Source organism: Sceloporus occidentalis, unplaced genomic scaffold (genome assembly GCF_023333645.1).
Source record: "Sceloporus occidentalis isolate IW3139 unplaced genomic scaffold, rSceOcc1.0.p SCAF_3, whole genome shotgun sequence".
NCBI classification, from domain to species: domain Eukaryota; kingdom Metazoa; phylum Chordata; class Lepidosauria; order Squamata; family Phrynosomatidae; genus Sceloporus; species Sceloporus occidentalis.
Window position 1 is genome coordinate 72,464,931 of NW_028316983.1, and position 16,753 is coordinate 72,481,683.

A 16,753-nucleotide genomic window follows, 5' to 3' on the forward strand; every position below is an offset into this window, starting at 1 on the left:
TCCTTCCTGGTTTGCGGCGGCGCTTTGCTTCGCTGGGCGCAGCTTTTAGACAGCTGCGCCCAGCGAAGCAATGGAGAAAGGGGCCAAGCAGCCCCTGTCTCCTCCCCGCCGCCGCAGGGTGTCCTTGGGGCTTGAAGTCCCAGGGATACCCCTTTTCAGGCTGTGGGGAAGCGGCGTTTTGCTGCTTCCCCGCAGCCTGAAAAGCGGCGGATCAGGGCCTCAGCGGCTGCCGTTCTAGCAGCTGAGGCCCCGATACACCGGGGAAAGGGGCGGGTACAGCCCGCCCCAAATGGGCGGTCTATAACCAGCCCTACTTTACTAATTTCCTTGCCATGAAGCTAAGCTTTTTGAGCTTGTTATTTCTTCTACTTGGGGAGCTGATAATTGCAGTTTACCTGCACCTGACTGAGGACCAATTGACAGCTCCCAAACGGTAATATGTTTTTGGAATTACTTTAGATGGAGTACTTCAGCAATCCACCTACTTGGGTCAGTGGGCAAGATTAAATTATTTTTAAAAAAGCAGTAAATGTTTATGTATGCGGACTGCACAATATTCATGTGTATGAACAGACATCTTATTTCCAGGTGTGTCTCTATTTTTAATGGGGCTTTGGCCATAGCTATGACTAAATCCCTCTTGATTTCTTCCCAGAACCATGATTGTACAACTGCCATCAATAAACTGGACCTCACTTTAGGAATCATGGAGACAAATTCACTTTTCAGTAGTTTAAAAAGGCTAACACAATCAGCTTTGAGGAAGCAACTGTAGACGAATAACTGTCATTAACAATATCTTGATACAAGCTGTTTAAAAATTTATTAGAGAAAATAAAGTTAAAACAGGTTATCATTAATTTGCTATAAAAAGGTGGTAATTAGTACAGCACTAAGTCCCTGATTCAGATATGTAAGCTAGTGCAAACTGTCTTCCTGGGAACAGTCTTATCTGCTGGTACTGTGCATGTATATGCATGTGGGAAACCATAATGTTAAAGCTCTCCCATGATGTGTTTGCTGCAGCCAGCTGTTGTTTGCCCCTGTACACTGCACTTTTGCTGAACATTTAACCATTCATATCTCAAGCTAAAAGACACACTGAAAATGCAAGAGAAACAATAATACTCCACAGTAAGTAAGCAGTGGTGGATTATGATGTTTTGCGCTGTCCACAATAGGCAGGGAACTGGATCTCAGGCAGAGCAGTCACAGATGGAATCTTGTCATGAAGTGATAATCACCTTGGGGAGAGACCATCAGCGTTTTCAGGTACAATGCAAGATTGTTGGGTGCGAGGTATGTATATAATTCCTCATTTAAAGTTAGGCACAGCAAAGAGACTACATCAGTTTTTGGAATTTGTTGCAAAGAAGGAATCCAGAGAAAGCTGCCTTTTACAAGAACTGCGTTCTTCAGGTTTTAAGTCTTGTTTCCGCTTAACAACCTGCAGTCACACAAGTGTATGTATTTAATACAAAAAACCCTGCAGCTGTCTATACTCCATTCACCCACCTAACATTGCCTAGAACTGTCAATTAGGTCCTTGAGCCAAAACATCAGTATCCACATGGTATGATTGGAAGGAAGTGTAATTAGCAAGGCTTAAACAAAGTTTATTCAAGATAGAACCCGTTCTGAGGTTCAGCAGTATGTATAAGAGACTTTTGTTTTTGGGAACATTCACAAAATTGTACAAAAACAGGAGCTGCTAAACTATCAAAAATGATGAACTCACCTTGTCAGAACTGATTTTAGAGCTCCATGTTTCATAGGCTTTCAAGACCTGAAAGTAAGACACCTCATATGACACTCAAAACCATTTAGCTCTGTATTATATGGTTAACTCAGCAATATAAAGAAAAGGTGCTATTCAGCACCCAGAGCAAACATTCAGCTTCAAAAGTGAGAACAAGATGCAGCAGAGTGAAAACTAAAAGATAAAGTGCAGTGCGGGCCCTGTGCACAATATCCCTGTGTGCTCGTCTTCTTCACAGATAAAGATGTTAAGGGAGATTATAAAATTTTCAGCTGATTTAATGACCTACAGTACCTGTGACTGAAAGCCTTAGAAATGTGCTTAACCACCACTCTCCTGAAACCTTAGCATTAAACACACAAAGGTCTTTAGCGCCACCCACACTCCCAAATGTATGTGCCCTCACATCATTTTAGTCCTTACAGGAACAGAATGAACACGAGTATAGGGCTAGTCATGATTCCACTTCTTTCAAAAAATACATACTACTTATACTCCTTAGTGGTATTAAATAGTTCTAATTTGCCCCCAGATTCTATGGGTAACATTCCACATTGTTTTCCGACCTCATCTCTTTGGAGAAATGTAACACGAAAATTGAAGAAACCTAGAGCCATAGGTATTTGGTACCTTTTTCATGGCTGTAGACGTGGCCGAACTCTCAAATTCTGTTTTGGTCACCCATCGGGATGCTGGCAGCTCCACCTCCCTGTCCCAGTTTCTCTCATCTTTGTTCAGGTTCAAGAAATAGATCACATATGTTTGGCGGATATGGGAGAAAATATGGAGGACCTGGTGAAGGCAAGAGATGTATACAGAGATCAAGAAATATACTATGGCTCAACAGCATACCCTCTCTCCTTCCCTTTGGTGAGACAGGTGAGTCTCTTGGCCATAAAGTAACTGAAGTGCACTCTTGTAGAAGGGGACTGAGTGGCAATGTTTAAATGGAGCGGGGTCTCTGGGCCTCTCCTTTCTGAAGTCTGCTTATCACTGCTTTGAAACAAGGAGTTACAGATAGATCACTATCTCAGGTAAGAGTGAAGTTCAGCAGGAAATGGAAATGGTGCTTTATGGAATTACAGCCGATATCCATGCAAGGATATTTTTATATTTGAATGACTGAGACTATTCTGAAATCAACACATCTCCAGAGTGACAATCATTTCATCAACATCTCATAGGTAGGTGGGCTGTGAATCCCACACTGAGCAATGATGGGCTGGGAGGAGCTTGTTGGAAGGCACTGTGGCTAAAGAATGGTAGATCCTGACATTGTGCATTGCTATTCATTTATGTGAGATCCAATTTACCTCCCCAACATGCTGCAGATGCCCCACCGCCATGTCGCTGCCAACCCAAGTCAGGAGGTGATCTGCTAGCACTGATTTTGATTGCTTCTCTTGTCCTGGCTCAAGTAGGAGGCTAGGAAACTCCCACAGCCCTGCCAATAGACCTAAAAGGAAGTACACTGTTATCATAGCAAATTCATGTAGCAATTCATATAAGAATTTGTCCTGTTAGTGTCTGAAACCAAATGAATTGTAGGAGAGGCCTAAAACTACACCAGTTCTGGAGCAAGACACAGATAAAGCCCCTGAGCTGAAAATCCCTAGTTCAGAAACTAGCTAAAAGCACAAACTCGGTTTTCACAGGAAAAACTAAGCACTCTTAACATCAGCTAAAAAAACTGAGATAATGAGTTGGCTGAGATAATAGAGTTGTTAAAAAAGTTTCTGGGATGATATAGATAATGCCCTTAGGAACTGCATTATATAAATATGAAATTAGTATCATTTTAAACACATACATGGGAAGAAAAGAGCATTATTGAGGATATATGGTTGCCTTAGTAAGTGAACAACATTCCAAAGCAAATGTCTGTGTCATGGTTGAGTGCTCTATATCTTTACTGTGGAAGTTGAAGAAGTGCTTCAAATAATTAACTTTGTTTTCTTATTTCAGTTGCAGCACAGCTTCTTCACCATTGAGAAAATGCCCCAGTCATAGCTAGAACTGCACAAGCAGATAAACTGGAGCAAACTTTGGCACTGTAGACACCCACTTTCTCCAGCTTCCTGCTCAGCATCTCCAACATGCTTCAACTTAAAATTTTGTTTCATTCTAAGGGAAGCCTCCAAATGCCAACATAAAAGCAATCCTTCCTTGCAACATGTTGTTTTTTCTCTTTTTAAACATGCAAGAATATACTGTGGGTTTATCACACGTTTGCACCGAAATTTCTCCTATTGTTTTGGCAGCTAATGTTGGGGAAGTAACCATAGTCTTCCTCTCTTTCAGAAATACCTATTCTTGAAGCAATTACCTGAGCTAGGTCTCTGCACAATAAGGTACTCTGGTTCCCCACCAATGCATCTCCGTTGTAGCACACATGTGGCTGTGTGTTCTATTCTAGGCTTCTTCTTAGTAGTCTTTCTAGGGAAATTGGCTACACCAAGACTGGGATCCCATGGCTCTGAAGAAGGCAGGCAGAGGGAGCAACTCCCTGTGGTGTTGGCTGCAAATGAGAAGAAAAGAATAGTTGAGTTATCAATTCACTTAGTAAAGGGTAAAGGTTTTTCCTTGACATGAATGTCTAGTCGTAAACAACTACAGGGGGTGGTGCTCATCTCCATTACTAAGCCAAAGAGCCAGCGTTGTCCAAAGATGACTTTGGTGGTCATGTGACCAGCATAACTGCACCAAACGGTATTTATCTTCCCACCAAAGTGGTACCTATTTATCTACTTGCATTTGCATGCTTTCGAACTGCTAGGATGGCAGAAGCTGGGACTAGTGACACTTGGTAAGCCAGAGTTAATCTGATGCTGCCCATCCCATGGTTGTAAATGTCATACGTGTCCGTACTACTGTGAAACACTATACAATTGTTCACATGGGGTAGAACAGTCTTTCCCCCCCAAAACCACTTTTTTAAAGGACTGAAACAACCATAGCAGGTTTATGTTGGTATCCCGAACATCTAAAAGTTTTCTTTCACCTGAGAAGAACCTGGTGGTCTGCAGTGACAACTGCCACAGAGCTCAAGGAAATTCAACAAGAAATATTCTATTTATTAAGCTCCAGATGACATTATCTGCTCAGACTGTATTGGTTCCTAAACATTACTACTTGTCAAGAATGGTTTCTGCAGTCCTGGATCTCAGTCCATCTTTCAAAGAAAAGAAATGATTAGAAACTGGCATCTAAATAGCAGGGATTTTAAAGGACAGCCTGACTTTCCTGGCTATAGCCCATACCTGTGGTAGTCTTCCTTCCTGCAGCAACTACAGTCAGCCCTCTATATCCATGGATTCCTTATCCATGGATTCCACCATCCACAGCTTGAAAGTATTTTTTAAAATGTATTAAATTCCCTAAAGCATTTTCCATTTATAGAAGGGACACCATTTTATTACGTCATTATATTTATTGGGACTTGAGCATCCACAGATTTTGATCTTCACAGGGGGTCTTGGAACCAAACCCAAGAAGATACCAAGGCCCCACTGTATCTTGAATAAAAGAGGGGGGCTTGGTGAAAGAGGAAATGGAAGAGGGATATTTTGGAAGTGAAGGACATAGTACTTCCCTACTTCTATAAACTTAAAGAACTATCAATCCCCCAACAAATATCTTGGTAATGCAAAGTCATATCAACACTCACCACATTCTTCCACATCTGTCAACTGGGAGTACTTTGAGGCAGGTTTTCCTAGCAGTCTTTCAGCAGAAACTTTCAGACCCTTCTCCGCCTGCCAAATAAGAAAGTTTCAATTGTCACTGAACAGCCAAAGTGTGGGGATGTGACAGTTCTTAATTTAAGTTTAATTTAACTTTAAGTCAGAAGCAATGAGAGAGGCATCCAACGCCTCCGCCATTACTGTTAGACTGGATCAATTTGAGTTGGTAAGTACTGAGGACGTGGACAAGCTCCTTAGTAGTCTGAAAAAAACGACTTGCCCTCTTGACCCTTGCCCATCCTGGCTGGCTGTCCAGGGGGGTGATATAGTCAAGCTGATGCTGAAAAATATAATCAATGCATCCTTCAGGGAGGGTACCCTGCCTTCTTGTCTTAAGGAGGCAGTGGTCAGACCACTCTTAAAAAAGCCCTCCCTGGACCCTCTGGATAGAAATAACTATAGGCCAGTCTCGTTGTTGCCATTCTTGAGCAAGGTGATCGAGAGGGCGGTCGCCAATCAACTACAGGCAGTCTTGGATGAAGCTGATTATCTGGACCCATTTCAAACCGGATTCAGGGCAGGATACGGAGTTGAGACGGCCTTGGTCGCCTTAGTTGATGATCTCCGTCTAGGCATTGACAGGGGAAGTGTGACCCTGCTGGTGCTCTTAGACCTCTCAGCGGCCTTCGATACCATCGACCATGGTATCCTTCTAGAACGCCTGAGAGAGTTAGGTATCGGAGGCACTGTTCTACAGTGGTTCCGGTCCTACCTTTCAGGCAGATTCCAGATGGTGGCGCTAGGAGACAGTTGCTCTTCTAAAAGAGAGATAAAATTTGGTGTACCCCAGGGCGCAATATTGTCTCCTATGCTGTTTAACATTTACATGAAGCCGCTGGGAAAAATCATCCGGAGACATGGGGCAGGATGTTATCAGTACGCTGATGACACCCAAATATATTTCTCTATGTCTCTAACTGATGCAGTGTCTATGGATGGCATCTCTCCTCTGAATGCCTGTCTTGGGGCGGTAATGGACTGGATGAGGGAAAACCGACTCAAGCTGAATCCAGGTAAGACAGAGGTACTTGTTATAGGAAACCCAAGCCCAGGTATGGAATTATGTCAGCCAGTTCTGGATGGGGTCACACTTCCCCTGAAAGACTCTGTCCGCAGCTTAGGGGTGCTCCTTGACTCGTCGCTTCACCTGACAGCTCAGGTAGATGCGACAGTCAGGAGCACTTGTTATCAGCTTCGGCTGATACGCCAGCTGCGCCCCTTCCTGGAGCAGGGAGTCCTTGAAACAGTTGTACATGCGCTGGTCACCTCTCCATTGGACTTCTGTAATGCGCTGTATATGGGGCTACCCTTGTGCCAAGTTCAGAAACTTCAACTTGTACAAAATATGGCAGCCAGGTTAATTACAGGTACTCGTCGTACCGATCACATAACACCGGTTTTGAAATCCCTTCACTGGCTGCCAATTAGTTTCCGGGCAAGGTACAAGGTGTTGGTGATTACCTTCAAAGCCCTACATGGCTTGGGTCCAGAATACTTAAGAGATCGCCTCCTTCCATACTGTCCGTCCCGCACTCTAAGGTCCTCGGGGAAGAATCTACTTCAGCCAATAAAATCTAGGCTAACTTCAGTCACCCAGAGGGCCTTTTCCATCGCAGCTCCGAAGCTATGGAATGACCTGCCGAAGGAGATCCATGACATTTCTACTCTTACAGCCTTTAAGAAGGCTCTTAAAACGGATCTCTTCCGGCGGGCCTTCCCTACCTAGTTCTACTCCCCATTTACTGTGACTTATGTCACTCTGTCCACCAATTCTTCTCTTAAATTTAATGAGAAGAATTAAATTAAAATTAATTAAAATAAAATCCTTGCCTCAAGAAGAAGAGCCCTCCCTCCATGACATCATCATCAGACCTGGGAGGGAGTGAAAAAGAGAGGCCCAACTTCCATCAGGCCTAACTGTGAATGTACTCACTTCGCTCTCTGTAATTTTATTGTATTTTATTTATTTATTGTATTTTATTTTATTATCTTTATTTTTACTGTTGTAACCCGCCTGGATTCCTTGTGATTGGGTGGGCTATAAATAAATCATCATCATCATCATCATCATCATCATCATCATCATCATCATCATCATCATCATTATTATTATTGTGCTCCCCCTAGAATTTCAGTGTCTCCAGGTTCATGATGAAACTTTGTGCTAACATAAGCTATGATTCCAATATTGAAATCAAGCCCAAGTCAGTATGGAAGACTGCTATATGCTATGCACACAGAATTTAATGAAATATGATGACATACACAAAGAGAGATAAAGAATAAATACACACAGAGTGAAAGATGACTGCAGCAAGCTGTTCACAGAATTTAAGTCTACTTCCCAGCAAACATTAATCTGATTCTACAGCAGAATAACACTAAAGCATGGGGGAGAGAAAGGATCCTACTTACTCTATGATAAGCTCTGCAGTGCTGCTTCACTGGACACTCAATGCATAATGGTGTTTTGGGGGTACACACAGTTGCTCCCAATTCCATCATTGCTTGATTAAAGTCGCCTGGGTGAGCTGGGTCCACCAGAGTGTGTGCTAAAGCCCTGAGAACAGCAGTCACTCATATTAGCAAGCTGGACAGTTGTGTATAAGGAAAAAGTCTGTAATTAAATCCTTAGACTTTGCTGTCTAAAATCACAATACGGTGTATGTGTGAAATGAGCTTGGGAGGGCTCCGAGTGAAATAAAAGATAGGGGAAGGAAGTACTCTCCTCCTGCCAAGGTCCTGGAGATACTGACTGTGGTAGTGCTTGGGAGTAGTCTATTGCAATGAAAAATGATGTTGACTCCCTAACTTTGATCCACGTTAGACCACTCTAACTGCCCTGACAATGCCAGGGAATTCTGAGAACTTTAGTTTTGTGAGGCATTTAGCCTTCTTTGTCAGAGAGCTCTGGTGCCACAATAAACTATAATTTCCAAGATTCCCTAGCACTGAGTCAGGGCAGGTAAAATGGTCTAAAACAGGATTATTTCTGCAGTGTGTTCTGAATTCTTAGTGAGAAGTTGAAGCTGTCATAGAACGGGGAGAAGAGCCTTATTTCTCAATGTTCAGTATTCTATCACTCTCTATAGCTCCTAGTCCTTCTTCTAGAGTAATTTTTTATATAACGTAAGTTTCATTATATTGAATGGGACATGTAAATTATTGCTTTCATTATCATTAATCCCCTGCATAGAGCTTTCCCCTGTCTTCTCAGTTACTAATTCTGTTGATCCTTGCACCAATGAAAAAACAGACTTTCTGGGATTTACATCTAACTGCACCACCCTTCTACATGCAATCAGTCCACATGCAGGAATCTACTGCTATGCTATCAGTAATGGAGGACTCCCCTCCATATCCATGGATTCTTTATCCACAGATTCAACCATTAATGGCTTGGGGAGAAATATATATGTAGGAGTGTGTGTGTGTGTGTGTGTGTGTGTGTGTGTATTTAAAAACCAAAACTTGATTTTGCGATTTTATATAAAGGACACCATTTTACTATGCCATTATATTGAATAGATTTTGGCATCCATAGATGTTGGTATTCACTGGGATGGGGGTGGTTCCTGGAACCAAACCACAGCAAACACCAAGGGCTCATTGGAGGAACTAGCTGGATCTTGTTAGCCAGTGCTACTTTCCAGTTTGGATTTCATATGGTGACCAAGAGGCATTTTTTGTTGTCTTGCTTCTAGTAATTGTCCACCTTTCTTATATTCCAAAGCTATGGTTGTACTGGTACAATTCCCGCTCTTTTTCTTACCAAAGTCTGTCAGCAACAGCTGTACTTGTGGGGTCAGCACCAATGGCTCGTGCACGGCACAAGACTCGAATTACGTTCCCATCTACCACACCTGTAACCTGGTTGTGTTGGATGACAAAACATGATGACAACAAAAACAGTAACAACAACTATTCATGTACTTGTGATACCTTGTGTTTCAAGCTTATGTCTATGCTATGACTCCATGGTGAGTGAAGGCAGTGGAAAGGCTAAGACATTGACCTATGGCTCAAGCAGGCTCTGCTCTGCCTCTTGCATCTGTAAGCAGTCTTAGGTCATCTGTTCTCTTTCAACTTCAGTCTCTTTCCTCCATCTCCAATATGAGGAATAATACTGACTAAATAATAATGCTGACTTAATTTTACTGTAAGGAATGCAAGTATAAATCGCATGAAAAGCACTGTGAACATTTGAAAGCTTTGAATATAATGTTTATAATGAAGAATAGAATTATTCTAAAAAATAATAGCAGAAGCCATCGTTATAATTCTTAAAATAGGATTTCATTCTTATGTGAAAAGACTTTGTCTTCCTTCTGCTTATGAAACTTTCTAGGACACCAGCAAGAGAATTATGGTTGTTTGCAGTTTGTAAGGGCATCAGCAACATAAAATACAGGAGTGGCTTCTGACCATAAATGACAGCTGGAGATGAGATGAGATGCCTAGACTGCCTCAGTGACTATGGGTTAGAATATGAAGGCCTGGTTGGGGAAGCAATAATCAAAAAAAGTCGGGATATATTCCCTCCCTTTCATTTGGGGAGAGCTAGGTTTTTCTGGACTTTTATATCTCTAATGTGGACTGCAAATTTCAAGGACAAGTTAGAACCAGTGGCATTTTCTTTATACATATCCCTAAAGAAGAGGTTGGCCAGCCCCCTCCCCCCCTGCATCCCCAATCCCAGGGCTATATGCAGTAACAGGATGGTGGCATTCTAATGGAAGCAGCTGGTGGGTCCTGACCAGAGAAGGCATTCCCCTCATTCCTCTCTCACCCCCCCCCATTTATTTGCACACACACACACACCCTCATTCACATGGGGTTTATCCACATTACACAATTTTAGCACACTGATACAGTGGGGCCTTGGTATCTGTTGAGGTTTGATTCCAGACACACACACACCCACCCCGTGGATACCAAAATCCGTGGATGATCAAGTCCCATTAAATACAATGGCAAAGTAAAATGATGTCCCTTACATAAAATGCAAAATCAATATATGCTTTTATTACTTTTATTTTTTTTAATATTTTCAAGCCATGGATGGTTGACTGCGGATAATGAATTAATGGATATGAAAGCCAAATGTATCACTTTGATTGCTATGCTTTCATTCTATGGAATCCTGATTTGTAGTTTTGTGAGATATTTAAGGAGTCTTTGGCAGAGGGCTCTGAGGATTTGATGTACCACCTCTAACTACAAATCCCATAATCCCATGGAATGGAGCCATGGTAATTAAAGTGGTATTAAACTAGTATAATTGTGTGTTGTGGATATACCCAGTCCTTCTTGTTCTTTATGCCACACAAGGAGTATTTAAACCTTTTCTCTCTGCACATTGAGATTCCACCAAGCTTCCCATTGCTCTTGCCCAGTTGGTTGGTGCTGATTCCTCAGCTTTTCCCAGTACCCATCAGCCTCTTCCCAAATTATGCTCCACTTCTGCTAGTCAGGTGTTTGACATACTGGGAAACTGTGATGGAAAGGAAAGCGCATAGAGAGTTTATGTCACCCTTCCTATTAAAATAGAGCTCCTTGTAGTCTGTGAAACAGTTATATGGCAAGAAGAGGTGCACAATTTTCAACAGGAGGAAAACCGTCCTTGAGCAATGTGCACCCACTCTGCAAACTGCACTTTCCCAAACTGCTACATGGTCAACCAGTAGACTGCTGACAGAAGGACAGGTGCAGGCTGTTTACATTTAGCCTAAAGAAAAGCTGTTTGGCCAGACTGCAGCCCCATTACCTGGCCAAATGCGATGGATGCTATAGCTCCTGCAGTGTACTTCCCTACTCCTGGCAACAACTTTTGCAGTTCCTCTGCTGTCCTGGGCATATGACCTGCCATCTGTGACACCACCTGTAGAAGATCAGTGAAGCAAAACAATCTAAAAATAAAGAACAGGGAAAGATGGGAAACCATGTCACAAGCAAATTTGCCACACAAAGGGCAACTATAGACAATGAGGAGATACAATGTCCAGGGTCACAGGCTAAATGACAATGCTGTACAGTTGACCCTTCCAATCCATGGAGATTTGGCCCAGGACCCCCACAGATGGCAAAAAATGTGGACAGTTGTAGCCCATATTATTAAATGGCAGAAACGTCCGTGCAGATGTGTCAATAAGTCCATGTGCATGAGCCACCATTAAATAATATGGGCTGTGGTAAGGCAAAACCATGGTAAAATCTTGTGAAGCTAAAACAAGTTTTCAGAGGAAGAGTAGAAGGCAAATGTTGCAAGTAAATATACACTGGGGTGATTTGGACACAGCTTTCTCATAAAGCTTGCTTGAGCTTTAAGGAATACCCATAGCCCTTCAGTAATAAATTATTTGGGAAACAACACTCTTGTCATCCATGAACATTTTGCTGCTAACATTAAACCTCCCAATCAGACCTGAACAGTAACTACAGTGCCTGCTTTATATTGTACCTGAATTTTTCCAAATCAGCTATGGGAGAGAGGCAGTCAACAGCCTTCCTTTATGGCTTGTTATTACAGAAGGATGTCTTCTTGCAAAAATTAAGCACTATCAATCCAAACCACCGTATAACCTACCTTACACGCACCTTCCTGGAGCCGCTTCCCTCGGGAATAGTAGCCAAGTCCAGCCCATAGCTCATTCACCTCCTATTCCCAAAAAGAAAGAAGTTAAGAAAAATCTTAACATGGGGAAAGAAAGAAAAAGCTCCATGTTCCATTCACACATGCATGCACACACATTTCAACATACAAGCATATTCTTTCTTACCTCTAGTGATGCCTTGGCGAGCTCCTGCAAAGTTGGCCATTTCTGTACCACAAAGAAAAAGAGGGACTTGTTTACAAAGCAGAATGGATGCAAAAATTGGTCTAGAAACCACCACCTTGCTAATGCAATTGATAAAATGCCACAGAGAAGAAAGAAGGTCAGCATCACCTGCATCCAGCGATTGTAGTAGCTGATCACAGAAGCCACTTGGGTCTGCTGGAGCATGATCTCTGATACCCACACTAAACATACAAAGGGAAGGCAGGAGCATTAGGGATATTCTGATTTTAAACTCTTTTTTTTTTGGGGGGGGGGGAATGTTGACAGTATAACAAAGTTATAACATAACTATGTTGAAATCTTTTTTTTTTACACTGTGATTCTAACCTAATTTCTTCCTCATGCCTGATTCTGCTTGGCAAGTGGGAGGTGCTGCTAAATAGACTTTAGTCACAATTGCAAAGAAAAGAGTGGTCTATATTGAGCAATCTCCTCTATCTGAAGACTGTTCTGCTCAGGAAAACTTTGAATTCAAGATATAGACATGTTAGCCTGTAGATTCAGTATGTAGAGAGACCTTGTAGCACCTTTGAGACTAACTAAAGAAAGTAGTTGGCAGCATGAGCTTTCATAATGCTTAATCTACTTCCTCAGATGCATTTGCTAGCAACTTCTTTCTTTAGTTAGTCTCAAAGGTGCTACAAGGTCTCTCTACATTCAGGAAAACTTGTTTGACTTGAAGTTCCTTCTCTCCCCCTAAATATTAAACAACTGCTAAGCCAATGCCATGCCATGACCGATTCACTGTTATACTTAATTGGGTTTAATTAACCAAAAATAAAATATTTTCCATTCAAAAAACCTGATAATTGAAGCTACCAGTAAGGAAGTGCCATGTATGACAAAATATATTGACATGAATCCCTGAAAGTGTATAGATGACAGGAACTCCTAGAGGTTCTCTCTCTCTTTCCTTCTCACCAGCATAGGCTCGTCTGTCAGCATCTGCTTCACTTGTAGCCTGTAAAATAATGATCAGGAAACTTTAGCAAACAGACAACTACCTCATTCTTTAAAAACAACAAAGTTATTTTTATGCATCCTAGATCCTACATTACACCATACCATTTTCCTCCAGGGAAGGTCTCGTTTACATTTATTGTACCAGGTGAGTAACCTCTTACGGAAATCTTTGATCTCAGCTACATCACTGAAGGTATGGCATAAAGAGTGTTGACTGGGCACTCCTGAAACAAAAACAAAATAGTTGCTTTTTTGTAGTGGCCACTTCTGTGTATATAATAATAATGAAAGCAAAAATATATAGTGATTAAAAAAAATAAACAACCAAATCATATCTGACAAACAGCTGAAAAGGAGCATCTCTTTTGGCACCATTTCCAAATATCTTACAAATATCTGCCTTTTAAAACCAAGCTCAATAATATCCGTATAAATAAACAAGTGTGTATATAATAAATACATGTATAAACAAATCCTGTCTGTACTTCTCCTGACTACATGTTCTCCTGATTACATGTTTAAAATACATTTTTATTAAAAAAATAAATACCACTACTATTAAATATCTCTGATAGACAGTATCTCTCTATTTCAATGGCCTTGATGACTACAGGAAATACTGTTAGAATATAGGCAAAGAAGGTACAGTACATGTTCTGTATTGTTTGTCACATTATATGTTGCTTGTCTCACTCTTCCTAATCCCACATCAGGAACATGCTGTATACTTATTATTCATTCCCAGAATGAGTGATGGTTTAATCCAGGAAATTAGGGAAAAAATGTGTGTGCTGTGTGCCTTCAAGTCGTTATTGACTTATGGGGTTTACTTGGCAAGATTTGTTCAGAGGAGGTTTGCCATTTGCCTTCCCCTGAACCTGAATCATTCTTTGAATTTATTACCAAAGGAGAAGCAGAGGAAAGTTCTAGAGTTGTTACTAAATGATTATGAAAATGGAGGCAGAAATATTATTTCCTCTTTTTTCATATTATATTGATTGTTTTTCTGCTTAATAAGCATATCTTTTTGTAGTCCAATCACCTTTGCAGAGTGTAACATCATCTTCATATTTCTTTGGTGATTTCTGTTGCTTTCCAATGTTCTGCTGCATTCCCAGCTTGCAGTGTGCTGACAACCGACGCTTACTCATTGCAAAGCTAGGAAAATCAGAAATAGTTTTACTGTCAGATTAAACCCTCTCATTCTTCAAACACATTTTTAGTGTTCTGGATATCACTTTGTATATAACACCCTGGATTCCAACAATATAGGATACAAGATGAAAATAAGAATTAGGAATACAAATGCTAATGATAGACAACTCTATACTGGCACATGGTTCTTTACAAGATTAAAAGTGAAATATAATACAATCATGAGAGACACCATGGTGTAGTGTTTTGAGCTTTGGACTGCGATTCTGGAGACCATGGTTCAAATCCTGGCTTGGCCATGGGTGACTTTGGGTAAGTCACACTCTCTCAGCCTCAGAGCATGGCAATGGCAAAACCCCCTGAAGAAACCTCCCAAGAAACCGCCATGATAGGGTCACATTAGTGTTGCCATAAGTAAAAAACAACTTCAAGGTACAAAACAACAGCATAATACAATCGTAACAATTTTTGTAGGAGTTTGGTCCATCTGTGCAACAGAAGTGAAGTAACAGACTCCGGTGGTACTAGAGTGCATCATTTGACAATGGAGATGGACAACATTAAATTATAAAATCGCTCCCAAGAAAAAACATCTTACAATACACAAACAAGCTTATGGAGCAGGGATAATCTTCCACTTATTATGCTGGTTTCCAACTTGTTGCCCTGCTCCCACAAGTAGGGTGCATCTTGTTGCTGTTGTGTGCCTTCAAGTAGTTTCTGACTTATGGAGACCCCAAGGCAAATCTATCATGGGCTTTCTTGGCAAGTTTCTTCAGAGTGAGTTTGCCATTGCCTTCTCCTGAGGCTGAGAGAGTGTGACTTGCCCAAGGTGGGTTTCCATGGCCAAGCAAGGAATTGAACCCCGGTCTCCAGAGTCCTAGTCCAACAGTCAAACCACTACCCCATGCTGTTTTACTGTATTGTTCTTTTTATTGTGACCTTTGATGCCATTCTATTAACCCAATGTAAACTATACCAGGGAGATATGATGTGTTTTACATTGATTACCTTTTGGCTGGTCAGTTTCCTGAGATTACAGCCAATGCAGATAGTTTTTGTGTGGCAGCAATAGCTTGTTGGCATAGGATGCTGTCTTAATAGTAGCAGTATTATCATTTTACATTGTCTTTCTAAAATCATTGTAACACAGATATTTTATATTTAATCCTGTTTTTAAGTCTGTATTTAATATTGCATTTTAATGTGTTGCACTGCATTTTATCTATCCAATTATGCTCCCTTTTTACTGGTCACTGACCGAAAAATAAACATATGAGCGTACTCCATGCTGGCCCTAGGGTGCATCTACACTGTAGAAATAATGCAGTTTGAGTCTGCATTAACTGCCTGGATCAATGGTAGGGAATTCCGGGAATTGTAGTTCTGTGAGACATTTATCCTTCTCTGTCAGAGAGCTCTAGTGCCACAATAAACTACAATTCCCAGGATTTCTTAGCACTAGCTATGGCATTTAAAGCAGTCTCAAACTGCATTATTTCTGTGGTGTGTTTCTGGGCTTTTGAACACCATGGCTCCATCCCTGGGATTTGTAGTTTTCTCTTTGACAGAGAAGACTAAAGACCTTGTGAAACTACAAACCCCAGGATTCCATAGGAACGCTTAAATCGGTGCGAAACTGCATTAATTTCTACAATGTAGATGCAGCACATCGCCAGTGGCCTGAAGCAGCACAATCCCTTCCCACGAAGGATGTTCCCTCCAGGCAACATAACACAACCCTTGCCCAGTCTCTGCTGTTACTCACCCTCCTCTTCCTTCTCCTGATGTACGTTCAACGTGGGATTTTTTAGGCGGCGGAACAGTGCAGAGCCAATGGAGGAGAGGCTCCCTCCTCCTCATCCCTCAAGGCACAGAGTGGGAAAGAAAGGGCGCCAGTACTTCCAGCTCTGAAGAAGAGGCTGCTGCTGGAGGAAGATGGAGCTGCAAGGGCTGCTTCCCCAGCGCCATTTCCTCCAGGAGGAATGCAAAATAGCCTCCATTTGGAGGATGGATTTACATTTCTAGGGCAGGGTAACTAGTCTTGGTCCTCCTTTTCCAGGACATGCCCTGCATTTCTATCTTCTGTCCAAGAAGAATGTAAAAACCATTCATTTGGAACATGAATTTACATTTCTATGGCAAGGTGACTAGACTTGGTCCTCCCTTTCCAGGACATGCCCTACATTTCCACCTTCTGTCCAGGAGGAATTCCAAAATGTCTTCCATTTGGAGCATGACTAAAACGCATGGACTTCTAGGAGTGTTTTTAGCTTTTGTCTGGTCGTGTTCTA

The 16,753-nt window shown here is 41.6% G+C and overlaps 1 protein-coding gene across 2 annotated transcripts; it reads right to left on the minus strand.

Annotated features, from left to right (window-relative positions):
• Positions 1-855: 855 nt before the first annotated feature.
• On the minus strand, positions 856-16,728 carry MUTYH (mutY DNA glycosylase). Of its 2 annotated transcripts, none has more exons than XM_089515023.1 (16): positions 16,228-16,728; positions 14,347-14,462; positions 13,407-13,528; positions 13,263-13,302; positions 12,450-12,523; positions 12,282-12,323; positions 12,089-12,160; positions 11,270-11,383; positions 9,275-9,372; positions 7,918-8,062; positions 5,427-5,514; positions 4,086-4,277; positions 3,073-3,215; positions 2,390-2,551; positions 1,739-1,786; positions 856-1,244 (listed from the first exon to the last, which is right to left on the minus strand). In XM_089515023.1, the coding sequence occupies exons 1-16, from the start codon at positions 16,320-16,322 to the stop codon at positions 1,227-1,229; spliced, it is 1,569 nt and encodes a 522-aa protein (XP_089371149.1). In that variant the 5' UTR covers positions 16,323-16,728; the 3' UTR covers positions 856-1,226. The 2 variants fall into 2 exon arrangements, with proteins under 2 accessions (XP_089371149.1, XP_089371148.1); XM_089515022.1 differs by having other exon boundaries at positions 856-1,447.
• Between the last annotated feature and the right edge of the window lie 25 nt (positions 16,729-16,753).

What these genes read in the sequence shown, in the direction of transcription:
- MUTYH (XM_089515022.1), bottom strand. Translation starts at nt 16,322, where the DNA reads ATGAGGAGGAGGGAGCCTCTCCTCCATTGGCTCTGCACTGTTCCGCCG. An exon ending in ACTGCAGAGCTTATCATAGA is followed by an intron (nt 5,515 to 7,917) that starts GTAAGTAGGATC and finishes CTTATTTGGCAG; the next exon opens with GCGGAGAAGGGTCTGAAAGT. An exon ending in CTAAAATCAGTTCTGACAAG is followed by an intron (nt 1,448 to 1,738) that starts GTGAGTTCATCA and finishes GTGTGACTGCAG; the next exon opens with GTTGTTAAGCGGAAACAAGA.